Source organism: Lepus europaeus, chromosome 19, assembly GCF_033115175.1.
Source record: "Lepus europaeus isolate LE1 chromosome 19, mLepTim1.pri, whole genome shotgun sequence".
Lineage (NCBI taxonomy): Eukaryota > Metazoa > Chordata > Mammalia > Lagomorpha > Leporidae > Lepus > Lepus europaeus.
This window is the reverse complement of record NC_084845.1, coordinates 53,109,316-53,125,728: the sequence shown is the minus strand read 5'-3', so window position 1 is coordinate 53,125,728 and position 16,413 is coordinate 53,109,316. Positions and strand designations below refer to the sequence as shown.

General features: G+C 39.9%; 1 protein-coding gene across 1 annotated transcript in view; it reads left to right on the top strand.

The window, feature by feature from the left end:
- Positions 1-16,413, top strand: part of TERB1 (telomere repeat binding bouquet formation protein 1) — a 45,112-nt gene that overhangs the window by 8,099 nt on the left and 20,600 nt on the right. Inside the window, 7 exon segments of the mRNA XM_062176024.1 lie at positions 2,018-2,078; positions 2,171-2,286; positions 2,389-2,511; positions 6,748-6,900; positions 8,410-8,541; positions 9,442-9,567; positions 11,447-11,607. Coding sequence (XP_062032008.1) covers positions 2,018-2,078; positions 2,171-2,286; positions 2,389-2,511; positions 6,748-6,900; positions 8,410-8,541; positions 9,442-9,567; positions 11,447-11,607 — 872 coding nt within the window.

Genomic DNA, 16,413 nt, shown 5'->3' with positions numbered 1-16,413 from the left:
AGTCCTTTTTTTGATTATATATTTATTTATTTGAAAGGCAGAGTTACACAGAGAGAAGGAGAGGCAGAGAGAGGGAGAGAGAGAGAGAGAGAGAGAGGTCTTCCATCCACTGGTTCACTCCTCAATTGGCTGCAATGGCCAGAGCTGCGCCGATCTGAAGCCAGGAGCCAGGAGTCTCCTCTGGGTCTCCCATGCGGGTGCAGGGACCAAAGGACTTGGGCCATCTTGTACTGCTTTCCCAGGCTCTAGCAGAGAGCTGGATCGGAAATGGAGCAGCCAGGATATGAACCAACAGGCAGAGGCATTACCCGTTATGCCACAGTGCTGGCCCCAAAATTCTAATTCTTATATAAATGTCTTGTTTTAAAAATATTTAAGTTGCAGAGAGACACACAGAGAGTTTCCATCTATTGGTTCACTCCCAAAATAACCACAACCAGGGCTGGGTCAGGCCAAAGCTGGGAGCATGGAACTCAATCCAGGTCTGCAACGTGGGTGATAGGAACTCAATTACTTGAGCCATTACCTATTGCCTCCTAGAGTGTACATTAGCAAGAAACTGCAATCGGGAGCAGTGGTGGGACTTGAACCCAGGTACTTTGATATGAGATGTGAACTTAACTGCTATGCCAACTGCCGGGCCATAGTGTCTTCTTTTTAATCTCATCCAAGAAATACTATCTTTAAAGAAAAGGAAATTAATAACATTTTAATCATTTGATATTTGTTAATTTTAAAAGTGATTTGTACTACAGTGATTAACAAATGTTAAAAAGTAATGGCCAGTGCTGTGGCATAGCAGGCTAAGCCTCCGCCTGCAGCACCGGCATCCCTTATGGATAACGGTTTGTGTCCCAGCTGCTCCTCTTTTGATCCAGATCCCTGCTAATGGCCTGGGGAAGCAGTAGAAGGTGGCCCAAGTGCTTGGGCCCCTGCACCCATCTGGGAGACCTGGATGAAGCTCCTGGCTTCAGATCAGCCTAGCTCCAAATGTTACGACCATTTGGGGAGTGAAGCAGTGGATGGAAGATCTTTCTCTATCGTTCCCTCTCTCTGCCTGTAACTCTGCCTCTCAAATAAATAAAAATAAAGTCTTTTTAAAAAATACCCCAAGATGAGCTTTCTTAAAAAAAAAAAAAACACCTTTGTGAGTGGGCATTTGGTGCAATGGTTAAGACACTGCTTGGGACGCCTGCATCCCACATCAGAATGCCCGGGTTTGAGACCCAGCTCCACTTCTGATTCCAGCTTCCTGCTAATGCACACCCTGTGAAGCAGGAACTGATGGCCCAAGTATGTAGGTGGCCCCTGCCACCTATGTGGGAGATCGTATTGAGTTCCCAGCTCCTGGCTTTGGCCTGGCCCAGCCCCAGCTATTGCAGGCATTTGCACCCAACAGATGGAAAATCCATCTCTCTTTCTCTTTGCCTTTTGAACGAATGAATGAAAAGTAACAACTTTAAAGGGAAAAAGAGAGGCAAGCAAATCATTTGGTAGATTTTCTGGTGAATTGACCATTTACTTTCAGTGTTTAATGTATTAACCAGCAGTGGTCTTTATTTTGGAATAATTTTAGGTTTACAGAAAAGTTGCAAAGATAGTGTAGAGTCTTTCTGTATATCTATTGTGCAGGTTAAGGTTATTTTTTGTTATTTTTTTTTACATTGCTTTATTTCTTCAAATTGTGAGAACTTTTATATTCATTTAATATGTGTCCAGAATTTTTTTTTCTATTTTGAAAAACTAGGAAGGATCAAATTTATTTTTTTTTCTATTTTGGAAACTATTTTGGTATCATAACATAGAACTATGATGCAAAGTAAAGGTTTTATAAGTTTTGGAGGAAATTTGAGTGCTGTCAGACTCTGAGCATAAGTAGTATATTTTCCATAATAATCTTGATCACAAATTTTTTTCTATTGTAATAAAATTTAACTTTAAAAATATATAAAAGTTTCATTTCCGTGAAATTATTTCTAAAGTCATATCTATGTAATATATGGCTTTTCTTTTTGAGGACCTGGACAAACTCTCGTGAGAGAAACAGATTGTATTACTGTTCTGTCACAATTGTTCAAGTAAGTAAATACAAATTTCTTGTTAATTATTCACTACTTAAGAGCTCAACACATTTGTGTTAATTTTTTTCCTTTTCTTTTTATCTCAATAGGAAAATTCTTTCAAAATATGAGTTGGATTTGTCAGATGAAAATATTTTCCAGAATTACCAGTTGTGGGCTTCAGTGTGTAGTACTCTGTGTGTCTGTGTTAACAATCCTCAAAATGGTAATCATTTCAAACATTTCAATATAAAAATAAAGATTAAAAACAGTTACTAAAACTGATATACTCCATATGTCATACATGATTGTCTTGGTCTCTTTTCAGATGAGAATCAAAGGTTTTGCTGTTCACTGTTTTCACATGCTAATGATTGGCTAATAAACTGCATGAAACCTGAGATAATTCGCCCTATTTGTGCATTCATTGGACTCACTCTTGCAAATAACAGTTAAGTATTCATTATTCTCTAGGTCATATTTGAAGAAACATACTTCAAGTAATTTAATTCACTATTTAATTGAATTAGTATATTATAGTGATTTGAGTCATATTGGATGCATTTAGATTCTTTTAAATGAGAAAATGTTAAAAATAGATATGAAGAGTATTTTAGGAAGATGGTGATGGCAGGAAAAGGTTTTTTTTTTTTTTAAAGACATTTATTTGAAAGATAGAGTTACAGAAAGGGAGAGAAAGCGAGGTCTTCCATCTGCTGGTTTATTTATCAAACGGCTGCAATGGGCCAGGCCAAAGGAACTTCTTCTGGGTCTCTCACATGGGTGCAGGGGCCCAAGCACTTGGGCCATCATCTGCTGCTTTCCCAGGTGCATTAGCAGAGAGGAGCTAGATCAGAAGTTGAGCAGCTGGGACTTGAACTGGTACCCATATGGGATGCTGGTGCTGCAACAAGTGGCTTAACCTGCTACACCACAGCGCCAGCCCCCAGAATAAGTTTTTAATATCTGTGAATAATAGAGCAACTGGATAGAAAAACTAAAAATCCATGGAGTATATTCTTGACCACAGTTAAATTAAATTAGAAGTGAATAAAAATAAAACATCTAGAAAAGCCTAAAATTTCAGCTGATTAAATAACAGTATTTTTTAAAGAGTCAAAGTATAAATCATTATGGATATTATTTTTAAATATTTATTCATTTGGAAGGCAGAACAGCAGAGAGAGGGAGAGAAAGAGAAAGAGAGAGAGAGAGAGAGAGAGAGAGAGAGAGAGAGAAATCTTCTATCAGCAAATCTACTCCTCAAATAGTTAGAACATCCAGAACATCCAGTCCTGGGGCAGACCAGAGCCAGAAACTTCATCTGGATCTCTTCTCTGGATCTCATCAGGATATCAGGGCCCAAGTACTTGACGTCCTCCATTGCCTCCCCAGGCACATTAACAGGAAGCTGGATGGGAAGCAGAGCCATCAGGACTCAAATTGGTACTCTAGCATGGAATGTCAGCATCACGGTGGTAACTCAGCCTGCTATGCCGTAAAACCAGTCCCAAGGAGATTATTTGTTTTTAAGGTTTTGTGTATTTATTTGAAAGGCAGAGCAACACAGAGAGGGAGAGAGGGAAATAAAAAGAGAAAGAGAAAGAGAGGAAGAGAATGTCTTCCATCTGCTGGTCAGGTCTGGGCCAGGCCGAAGCTAAGAGCCAGATCTCACAGGAGTGGCCCTGCCAGGTGCATCATTAGGAAGCTGAATCAGAAGCAGAGTAGCTGGGGCTCCCAACCAGCTCTCCAATGTAGGATGCTGATATTACAGGCAGCACATTAACCTCCTGTATCTCAACAGCAGCCCCAAAGATAGTCTTTTCGAAAAGTGGATATCTATATGCAAAATGTGAATCTTAACCCTTATTTCACACAGTATATACAAATCAACTTGAATGATTGTCAGACATAAGAGTGAAAAAATAGAAAACTTTTAGACAAAAACAGGAGAAAATCCTCATAACTTAGGTCTAGATAAAGAATTTTTAGGATATAAGAAGCATGAGCTACTGAAATGATAAACTGTATTTCATTAGAATTAAAATCTTTGTTAAGAAGATGAACGGTGCAGGCATTTGGTCTGGTGATCAAGACGACACATAGAATGCTCGAGTCCTGTGTGGAGTGCCTGCCCTGCTCCTGATCCCAGCTTCCTGCTAACGCACACCCCAGGAGCAGCAGGTGGTGGCTCAAGTACTTGCATCCCTGCCACACACATGGGAGACCTGAATTGAGTTTCTGGTTTCTGATTTGGGCCTGGCCCAAACTTGGCTGTTGTGGTTATCTCAGGAATGAACCAGTGGATGGGAACTCTCTGTCCTCTTTCTCTGCCTTTCAAATAAATTTTAAAAAAATAAAAAAGCATAACCAGGAAATCACTCTTTTTTTTTATTAAACTTTTATTTAATGAATATAAATTTCCAAAGTATAGCTTATGGGTTACAATGGCTTCCCCCCTCCCATAGCTTCCCTCCCACCCGCAACCCTCCCCTTTCCCGCTCCCTTTCCCCTTCCATTCATGTAAAGATTCATTTTCAATTCTCTTTGTATACAGAAGATCAGTTTAGTATATATTAGGTAAAGATTTCAACATTTTGCCCATATAGCAACATCAAGTGAAAAAACTACCATTGGATTACTAATTATAGCATTAAATAGCAATGTACAGCACATTAAAGACAGAGATCCTACATAATTTTTTTTTCAAATTAATTAATTTTCTATGCCATTTCCATTTTAACACCAGGTTGGTTTTTTTTTTTCATTTCCAATTCTCTTTATATACAGAAGATCACTTCAGTATATAATTAGAAAAGACCTCATCAGTCTGTGCCCACACAGAAACGCAAAGTATAAAAATACTGTTTCAGTACCAGTCATAGCTTCACTTGGCTTTAGATGACACATTAGGGACAGATCCCACATGGGGTGTAAGTACACAGTGACTCCTGTTGCTGACTTAACAATTTGACACTCCTGTTCATGGCGTCAGTAAGGAAATCACTCTTAAAAATCACTCTTTAAAAAATGGTAGATGTTTGTTGCAGCAGTTAATTTGCTGCTTAGGATGACCACATCCCGTGTTGCAGTGCCTGGGTTTGATACCCACCTCTGGCTTCCTGCTCCAGCTCCTGCTAATGTAGACCAGGGGAAGAAGTGGTGGCTTAAGTACTGCCCCTTCTCCTACCCACTTTTCTGGCATTTGAGGAGTGAACTTGTGGATAGTTCTGCTCTCCTCACCTCCTTACTTTCTGTTTGTCTCTGTCTTTTTATAATTAAACATACACACAAAGTAAGCCACAGACTGGGAATATTTTTTTTAAAGACTTATTTGTTCATTTCAAAGAGTTAGAGATGGAGAGATAGAGATTTTCCATTGGTTGATTCAGTCCTCAGATGACCACAACTGCTGGGACTAGGCTAGGGCAAAGCCAGGAGCCAGCAGCTTCTTCCAGGTCTCCCACATGGCTAGCAGGGGACCAAGCACTTGTTCCAGCTTCTGCTGCTTTTCCCAGGCCATTAGCAGGGAGCTGGATCAGAAATGGAGCTGGAACACAAACCAGTACCCATATGGGATGCTGGTATTGCAGGTGGCGGCTTTACCTACCTTGCCACAACGTCAGCCCCAGGAGAAAATATTTGAGAAATATACATCTGATAAAGAACTTGTACTCAGAATATGTTAAAAACTCTTATAAAAGTCAATAATAAAACAAAAACAACTGAATGATTTTAAAAAGTGGAGAAGAGATGCTTTCAAAGAAGATATGACTGTTAAATAAGTACTTGAAAAGATGGTCAAGATCATCAGTTATAGAATCCCAACTAAGGGGCCAGCGCTATGGCACTGCGGGTGAAAGCCCTGGCCTGAAGTGCCGGCATCCCACATGGGTGCTGGTTCTAGTCCTGGCTGCTCCTCTTCTGATCCAGCTCTCTGCTATGGCCTGGGATAGCAGTAGGTGATGGCCCAAGTCCTTGGGCCCCTACACCCATGTGGGAGACCTGGAAGAAGCTCCTGGCTCCTGGCTTCGGATTGGCACAGCTCCGGCCATTGCACTCATCTGGGGAGTGAACTAGTGGGTGGAAGACCTCTCTCTGTCTCTACCTCTCTCTGTAACTCTGTCTTTCAAATAAATAAAATAAATATTTTTTTTTAAAAAAGAAATCCCAACTAAAATCACACAGAAATACCATTACATAACCACTACTGCAACTAAAAATAAAAAAACTGGTAATGTTAAATATTGGTGTGGATGTGGAGCAACCAGAAGAAATTTTACACATTGCTGATGTATGTCTATGTGTTCAGGTTTTTAAAGTAAATGCTCATGTTTCACTTGCAAAGGAATATATCTAGAATTCCAAAACCTGGGATCTATTTCCATGATACCTTTACTTTCTCTGAAAACCAACTTGAATGAATGATATTATATGTCTTTAATACTCTGAACAAATTGGTATGAAAAATAGTTGTATGTTGAAAGGAGGTGCTTTCAAAAATAAATTACCTTACTGATATATATATATATATATATATATGTACACAGATAGGGATTAGATTTTTAATTCTTTAATTTTGAGATTCTTAGTATTTCAAAAAAGTCAATATTACATTTAGTGCAAATTAGTTCAATGGAATTACATACTTGTTTGAGATATTAATAGTTCTACTTTATTCCTTAAGCATATGTTCAGAAATACTTTGTATCTGTGGGTGGACTGGATGTATTGTCTCAAGTTCTTGTGCGACTGGAATCTGATTCACATGAGACTGCTTCCTGTGCTAACCTTGCAGTGGTGGTGACAAAAACACTGGATGCGTGTATTGCTGACAATCGTGAGTGAAAAAGCTTAGTAATTTTTCTACAGTTGAATTTTGTTTAAAATTATGGTGAATGAAGAAATAATAGATTTTTTAAAAAGATTTATTTATTTATTTGAAAGAAACGGAAGGAAGGAAAAAGAGAAAGGAGATGGATTTATTGATCTTGCATCCTCTGTTTCACTTCCCAAATGGCTACAGTGGCCAGGGCTGGGCCAGGCCAAAGCTAGGAACTTCTTCCAGGTCGCCCACGTGGGTTCAGAGGCCCAAGTACTTGGGCATCTTCCTCTGCTCTCCCAGCATTAGTAGGGAACTAGATCAGAAACCAAGCAGCCCGGATTTGAACCAGCACCCATATGGGGTGCCAGCACTGCAAGTGGAGGCTTAACCTTTTGTGCCACAGCACTGGCCTTGAAATGGTAGATTGAACACTAACATGAATTAGACTTCTAGTTTCTCATAAATGGGAAGGAATTTTAGAAGTTACATAGCTTGACTCTTTTTATTTCCGTGGAGATCATGACTTCCTTAAGCACTCAAATCTAACTCTTCCGACTTTAGAAGTCAGATGATAGAATCAAAATAAGATTTTTAACATAATTTCAAAACCTTTATGTTATTTAAAGAGCAGCATTAAAGGAAAAATTTTGGATTTGAATCAAGAGATATTTTAAGAGCGTAAGTGGAAAATCTAATTTATAGATTTTAAAGAATTATTTAAAGAATTAAAGTATGCCTCTTTCTGGTAAGTAAGGGTCTGAATTACCCAGTGCACTATAATAAATGAGCAGCAGAACCATACTTGAACCCGTGACTGCTTCTCACACGTACAAATGCTGAGGAATGATAATCTATAAATCTCTGGAATACGAAACTCTATTGGTATTCATAAAAATAATTGGAGCAAAAGCAGATGATTTTTGAAAAACAGTTAAAGAAGACTTGCTATGTGCTAAGCTCTAGAAATACAAAAATGATTAAGATATTGTCCCTTGAGGAATTTACAACTTTATTGTTGACTTCAATCTTGGACTCTGGGTGAACTTTGGAGAAGTTTAGCTTAAAATGATGGACTTCTTGAGTTTTGTCACATAGCATAGATTCAGATATGTTTTATTGCATCATTAACATTAGTAGGTCCTTGGTCAGTTAATATATTTTAGTGTTAGGCAGATACTGATCATATAGGAAAGCATTTACTGTAAAATCTAGGCAAGAAAAGGAACATAAGGAGGGTAGTGTAACCACATTCAACTTTTAGAAAGGTAGAAAGGTAGTAGTATTTCATATTCACAAAATTATGCAGAATAATTAAGAGGGATTAATGAGGTTACTGTAATAAGCCATCAACTTATTACAATTGCTTTTGTAGTCACACATGTATATTAGATGTTATGTGATACATGTATATTAGATATTATATAGATATATAAGCTCCTTGGATAGACTTAAAAATAGAGTAAATGTATATTTATGCTTTAAATTTGTACTTACTCTCTTTTTCCCTCTATTTTATACTAATAGCTACTTTTGGGATAGTACTATCCAAGTACCACATTGTTTCGAAACTTCTGGCATTACTGCTTCATGAAAGTCTGGATTCAGAAGAAAAATTTAGCATCATACTTACTCTTGGTTATTGCACAGAGGATTGTGGTAAATAAGCATTGGATTTATTTGCTGCGCTTATTAAGACAGTGGAGTATAAATATACATTTGCCCCCCACCACACGGCCCCAGTCATTTAGGCCCCAAAGCAATCATCTTCTCCTCATCCTTTTCCACACATTTTATTCAGTCACTGAGATCTGTGGCTCTGCTTCTGTTTACCCCTGCTTATTCCTTTCTCCCCAGTTCTCAGTTTTGGCCCTCTACCCCTCAATATTTTTCACCAATACTATTGCAGGAGCTTCCTCCCTAGGGTCCTTCCTTCTGTGTCCATTTTCCAGTTCATACTTCACATTGCTGTACACATCTGATTCTTTTCTCCCTTGCTAAAAACTTTCAAAGGCTCTCCCTCTACCTGGTACTCCCTCCCCTCTTTTTCTCTTTCTCCTCCCTGCTCCATGTTCTTCTTTACTTTCCTCCCACTCTTCCTCTGTCCAGCCTGCTCATTCTTGCCACCTCCACTTTCCTCTCTCCTCTCTCTTTCCAGTCTCCTCCTCTCCTTACTTCTTCTGCTTTTCTATTCCTCTCCCTTTGTTTTCTTGCTTCTTCCAGGTACTTTTCCTTCCTTCATTTTCTGTTCTCTATATCAGTTTCTCTATTGTTGCTCTCTGTGCAATTTAGGATTGACTTTCTCTTTTTTTAAACCAAGTAAGGGCAGTCTGTCTGCTATTATGACACTATTTGGCAGCATTTCAGAGATCATCATTTTTGAGACTTAAGTATTTTGCACAAGTGGTTTTCTATATTGAAAAGACTTTAAAAATTATGTTTTTCTTTATTTAAAAAATTTACCTGTGTTTATAATTATGACAAGGAAGAACTATGGCCTAATTCATATAATTTATGATAAGATAAATATCATCCACTTTAATTTTTTATCTTTTCCAGAGGAAAATCAGTATGACCTTTTAAAAAACAATGGGCTTCCACTCATAATGCAAGCCTTAAATGAATCTCAAAATGAGGAACTAAACAGAGCTGCTACTTTTGTGCTTTATAACTGCAAAAAACTTAGTAAGTTTACTGTTACTTTAAGAAAGTACCAACCCAAGTTTGTACAGGGGAACTTATATTGTCTTAAAGAGCCAAGTCTTTTAAGTTCCTACATTCTTCCCACATTTGAAAGGCAGAACATATGAGGGTCTTCAAAAAGTGCACGGAAAATGCATATTATTAAAAACCTTGCATGGATTTAAAAATATTTTGCGCCAAGATAAACTTATCTTTTAGTTCCATCTCTCTGTGAACTTTTTGAAGTGCCCTTGTGTAGTTTGAACATGACAGCTAGGGTATTTTCAGTAATACAAACCTGTGGAGGAGAGCATATAAAAAAAAGCAGTAGAGATAAGTCACATGTTTTATGCCATGTTTGAAAATTTAGTTTGTACTTAAATTTTAGAACTTAAATTTGAGGACCAGAGGTAATTTATTATTAAACTATAATATAAATTCATTTGTTTATTTTAAAAAGATTTGAGTTTCTTCTGTGTGCTAAGCACTGTCCTAGACATTGGGAATACAGTGATGAGAAAAAACAGTCTGTGTATTCACAGAGCTTAGTTTAACTAGAGATAGTCATGGAATGCTCTTTAAGATCATGTGTTGTTGTAATTTTTAAAAATATTTTATTTATTTATTTACTTGAAAGGCAGAGCTACACAGAGAGAGAGAGAGAGAGAGAGAGAGAGAGAGAGAGGGGCTTCCATCTGCTGGTTCACTCCCCAGATGGCCACAATGGCCAGAGCTGTGCCTATCCGAAGCCAGGAGCCAGGAGCCCCCTCCTAGTCTCCCACGTGGGTGCAGGATCCCAAACACTTGGGCCATCTTCTACTGCTTTCCCAGGCCATAGCAGAGAGCTAGATTGGAAGTGGCACAGCTGGGACTCAAACGGGCACCCATATTGGATGCCAGCACTGCAGGTGGGGCTTTACCTGCTACGCCACAGTGCCAGCCCTGAGAAAGTGATTTTTGAGCTGAGATCTGAATGCCTAAAGTTAACTAGATGAGAGAAGGGATTTGTTGTGGGCCAGCGTCTCCGGCATAAGCAACAGTGAGGCACAAAGGCCCTGTGGTAAGAAGGAACTTGGTATGTTGAAGAACTGATGGCAAATGTGGCTGGAGCATAGAGAACAGTGGCTGTGGTAAAGGTTTTGGTCTTTGTAAAAGAAAAATTGCAGTTGGCCGGCGCCATGGCTCAATAGGCTAATCCTCCGCTTGTGGCACTGGCACACCGGGTTCAAGTCCCGGTCGGGGCGCCAGATTCTGTCCCGGTTGCCCCTCTTCCAGGCCAGCTCTCTGCTGTGGTCTGGGAGTGCAGTGGAGGATGGTCCAAGTCCTTGGGCCCTGCACCCGCATGGGAGACCAGGAGAAGCACCTGGCTCCTGCCTTTGGATCAGCGCAGTGCGCCAGCCACGGCAGCCATTGGAGGGTGAACCAACGGCAAAGGAAGACCTTTCTCTCTGTCTCTCTCTCTCTCACTGTCCACTCTTCCTGTCAAAAAAAAAAAAAAAAAGAAAAAAGAAAAAGAAAGAAAAATTGCAGCATAATATAGAAAAAAAGATATAAAAGATTATAAGAAGGAACTATTTTATGAACACTGTTTAAAAAAAGTAACTCCTCTAAAAGTAGTGTCCATGTAACTGAAGGTGTTTATGTACTTGGCATAACACCTTCATGTTATTCTTTTGTTCTGAGAGTAAAGCCTAAGTTAGGAATGATTGGGTCCTGGGGCTCTGCCAAGCACTCTTCCCACGTATTTTCAGTACTAGTTAAGCAGGTAAGGTAGTTTAGAAGGACAAAATTTAGAGAAGGGTTAGTTAGGGTAGAGTATTTAAAGTGTTAAAATAACATTTATGGTAATGGATAAACTCACCTTTTTTCCCACATTACAAAGCTGAGAGATTATCTCTAAGTTTAGGAGACTATTCTTTTGATGAAAGTGAAGCAGAACAATTAAAGAAACCAGATGTGAAAGAGAAGAATCTTGAACCCTACTGGAAGAGAGCAAAGGAAATTCTACATAAACTAGAACACCTTGAAAAAAGAAACAATGAGGTTGGCTTTTTTGTTTAAAAAAAAAAATAGAGCTTTTTTCTATTACTTTTTTCAGTTAAGATTTATTTATTTATTTATTTATTTTGAAAGTCAGCATTAGAGACACAGATGGAGAGAGCTCTTCCATCCGCTGATTTACTCCCCAGGTGGCTGCAACTTCCGGGACTGAGAGGGCTGAAGTCAGGAGCCAAGAGCTTCACCTGGGTCTTCCATGTGGGTGCATGGGTTCAAGCACTTTGGACATCTTGCACTGCTTTCCCCAGGCCACTAGCAGGGAGCTGGATTGGAATTGGAACAGCTGGGGCACAAATGGGTACCCATGTGGGATGCCGACATTGAAGGCAGTGGCTTTACCTATTATTCCACAGTGCTGCCTTCCAGATACTTTTTAACAGTAGAGGTTGGAGTATAAAATAATTTTTCTGGGAAGGGTGTCTACTGCAGCAGTTAATATACTGCTTGGGACAGATGCCTGCACCCACATTAGAGTGCCAGGTTAGAGTACTGGCTCACCTTTTAATTCGAGCTTCCTATTAATGTGCACCCTGGGAGTCATCAGATGGTGGCTCAAGTAATTAGGTCCCTGCCACCCATATGGGAGACCCAGATTGAGTTCCAGGCTCCTAGCTTTACCCTGGCCCAGCCCTGGCTGTTGTGGGCATTTAGGGAGTGAACCAGTAGATGGAAGACCAATCTCAATCTCAATCTTTCTCTCTCGTTCTCCCTCCCTCCCTCTGACTTTCTGCCTTTCAGATAAATAAAATACATTTAAAAAGTGTTTTCTAATGTTATTTAAAAAATTAATAGTTTAAATATTTACAATTGTATTTTAATTTTTATTTATTTAGAGAAATTTCCCATCTGCTGGTACCCTCTCCAAATGCCCTTAACAGCTGGAGCTGGGCCAGGCCAAAGTTCGGATCTAGGCACTCAGTCTGAGTCTCTCATGTGTGTCGCAGGGAACCGACTACTCGAGCCACCACTGGTTGCCTCCCAGGGTTCACACCGGCAGAAAGCTGGAATTGGGAGCAGAGCCAGGTCCTAAACACAGGCACTCTGACATGGGATGCAAGTGTCCCAGGTGGCATTTTAACTGCTATGCCAAAACATCTACCCCTAGTTTGAGGCTTTTATCCTGAGAATTTAATTGATATGGTCACTCCATTAAATTTAATATAATTACTAGTGTGTTTGAGTTCAAGTCTATCATATTGCAATTTCTTTTCTACTGCCTCATTTGTTTTATGTTCCTGTATTTGCCTATGTATGTCACCTTTTTTGTTTTTAAATATTCCATTGTATCACATCTTGGCTTATTAGCTAGAATTTTTATATTTTTAGTGGTTGTTTAGGGTTTACAATATGCTACATAAATTTATCATGGTCTATGGAGAGTACTTCAAAACATTTGTGGAAAAGTGGATAAATTAGTTTTGGTACAAAATTTGTTTAAAATTCATGCAAAATTTTTTCATAATGCACGTTTTCTATGACTTTTTAAAAAGATATCTCATATATTCAAATAATACTATTCGATTTCATGTATAAGACTCTTAAAATAATATGCTTACATTTCACTTTGTTCTTCATACTAACAGTTTGTACTAGGGGCTGGTACTGAGGTGCAATGGGTTAAGCAGTGCCAGGAACCCACATGGGTGCCAATTTGTGTCCTGGCTGCTCCATTTCCAATCCAGCTCCTCCTAATGTGCCTGGGAAAGCAGCAGACGGAGGCTCAAGTGCTTGGGCCTCTACACCCACATGGGAGACCGGGGTGAAGCTCTTGGTTCCTGGCTTTGGCCTGGCCTAGCACTGGTTGTTGTGACCATTTGGGAATGAGCCAACAGATGCAAGATCTTGCTCCTCTCTCTCTGTCTCTTCTCTCTCTCTCTCTTTCAGTAAATTAATAAATCTTTTAAGAAATTTTACTAATAATTTAATTATTTTTTTAAATTAAACTTTTATTTAATGAATATAAATTTCCAAAGTACAGCTTATGGGTTACAGTGGCTTCCCCCTCCCAAAACTTCCCTCCCACCCACAACCTTCCCCTTTCCCGCTCCCTCTCCCCTTCCAATCACATCATGATTCATTTTCAATTCTCTTTATATACAGAAGATCAGTTTAGTATATATTAGGTAACGATTTCAACAGTTTGCCCCCATATAGCAACACAAAGTGAAAAAAAAAATACTGTTGGAGTACTAGTTATAGCATTAAATAAGAGTGTACAGCACATTAAAGACAGAGATCCTACATAATATTTTTTTTAAAAAATTAATTAATTTTCTATGCCATTTCCAATTTAACACCAGGTTTTTTTTTTTTCATTTCCAATTCTCTTTATATACAGAAGATCGATTCAGTATATAATTAGTAAAGATCTCATCAGTTTGTACCCACGCAGAAACACAAAGTGTAAAAATACTGTTTCAGTACTAGTTATAGCATCACTGCACATTAGACAACACATTAAGGACAGATCCCACATGGGATGTAAGTACACAGTGACTTCTGTTGCTGACTTAACAATTTGACACTCCTGTTCATGGCGAGTGGACAGTGAGAGAGAGAGACAGAGAGAAAGGTCTTCCTTTGCCGTTGGTTCACCCTCCAATGGCCGCTGCGCACCGCGCTGATCCGATGGCAGGAGCCAGGTACTTCTCCTGGTCTCCCATGGGGTGCAGGGCCCAAGCACTTGGGCCATCCTCCACTGCACTCCCTGGCCACAGCAGAGAGCTGGCCTGGAAGAGGGGCAACCGGGACAGAATCTGGTGCCCCGACCGGGACTAGAACCCAGTGTGCCAGCGCCGCAAGGCGGAGGATTAGTCTAGTGAGCCACGGCGCCGGCCTAATTATCTTTTAAGTAGAAGCTGCTCTTTCTTTTTAAAAAAGATTTATTTATTTATTTGAAAGGCAGTTTTGACAGGGAAGGAGGAAGAGACAAGTATCTTCTATTTGCTGATTCACTCCCCAAATGGCTGCAATGGCTGGGGTGAGACCTGGGCTAGATGGAAGTCAGCAGCTGAGAATTCCATCTGGGTCTCCCATATGGTGATAGGGGCCCAAGTACTTGGGCCATCTTCTGCTGCTTTCTCAGGCTTGTTAGCAGGGAGCTGGATTAGAAGCAGAGCATCTAGGATTCCAACTGGCACTCCCATATGGAATTCTGGCATCACAAGTGGCAGCTTAAACTGCTGTGTCACAAGGCTGACCGCCCCCTTCCTGTTTTTAACGCTACTTTAACCTCACATTCTAGAGTTTCTATTTTCTTTTTTAATTTATTCACTTACTTTTTAAATTTAAAAAATATTTATTTGAAAAGCAAAGAGATACACACACACACACACACACACACAGAGACAGACAGACAGGAGTCTTCCATCTTCTGGTTCACTCTCCAAATGGCTGCAATGGTTGGGGCGGGGCCAGGCAGAAGCCAGGAGTCCATTTCTTCATCCAGGTATGCAGCATCCAACCCATTTCTCCATCCAGCATGCAGGTGGATGGCAGGTTTCCAGGTACTTGAGCCATCTCCTACCTCTCAGGGTGTGCATGAATAGGAAGCTGGATCAGAAGCAGAGAAGCGGGGATTGAACCACACAGTCTAATGAGGGGTGTGACTATCTTAGGCAGTGTCTTTGCTGTACCAAAGGTCTGCCCCAAGTTTTTTTTTTTTTTTAAGTTTCTTTATTTTATTTATTTATTATTTGAGAAGCCTAGAAACAGAGAAATAGCATGCATGTGAGCTCTCCCAACTGCTTTCACTTCCCAGATGCCCAAAATGCCTAGGGCTGGGCCAAACTGAGGATGGGAGCTTGGAGCTCAATCCAGGTTTCCTAGGTGGCAGGAACACAATTACATGGGTCAACAGTGCTCCCTGCAAGGGTCAGCATTAGCCCGAATAAGGAGAGAAAGGCATATATTGAACCCAGGTACTCTGATATGGAACATGGCATCTTTATTTTTTTTTAAAGATTTTATTTTATTTATTTGAGAGGTAGAGTTACAGACAGTGAGATGGAAGACAGAGAGAAAGGTCTTCCTTCCACTGGTTCACTCTCCAAATGGCTGCAACGGCCATTTGGAGCAGCCGGGGCTGCTCCAATCCAAAGCCGGGAGCCAGGAGCTTCTTCCAGGTCTCCCACGTAGGTGCAGGGGCCCAAGCACTTGGGCCATCTTCTACTGCTTTCCCATATTCTGCTGCTTTCCCATCTTCTGCTGATTTCCCAGGCCATAGCAGAGAGCTGGATTGGAAGAGGAGCAGCCAGGACTAGAACCGGTGCCCATATGGGATACCAGCACCTGAGGCAGATGATTAACCCACTTTGCCACATCACTGGCCCCTAAACATGGGCATCTTAACTAGCATTTTATCTGCAAGGCCAAACACCCACCCCTAGAGTTTCTTGATAACTCCCATTCCTAAGCCTTTTGAAGATTTGGCAATATGTCTTTTTTTTTTTTTTTTTTTTTTTTTTTTTTGGTGAAGATTTATTTATTTGAAAGGCAGAGAAAAAGAGAGATTGGCAGTACCTCTTAAGTACTTGGATTTTCCCAGTGCCAGCTTTGGATTGTGCTTTCCCAAGTCTGTTAAGTAGGTTGTCATCATTCACCTATCTTTTTAGTTTTGAAAATTTTGTTGCCTTTGTTTCTTCTTCCATTTCCCCTTGTACTTGTGGGTTTATGCCGTTCTAAAAACTGTTGTTTTAGTCAGTTTTTTGGAAGTACCAAAAATAAGTATGGGTGTATAATTCACTATATTTACCTGGAAATTATCCTTATTTTTTTCTTTCCTTTTACTTT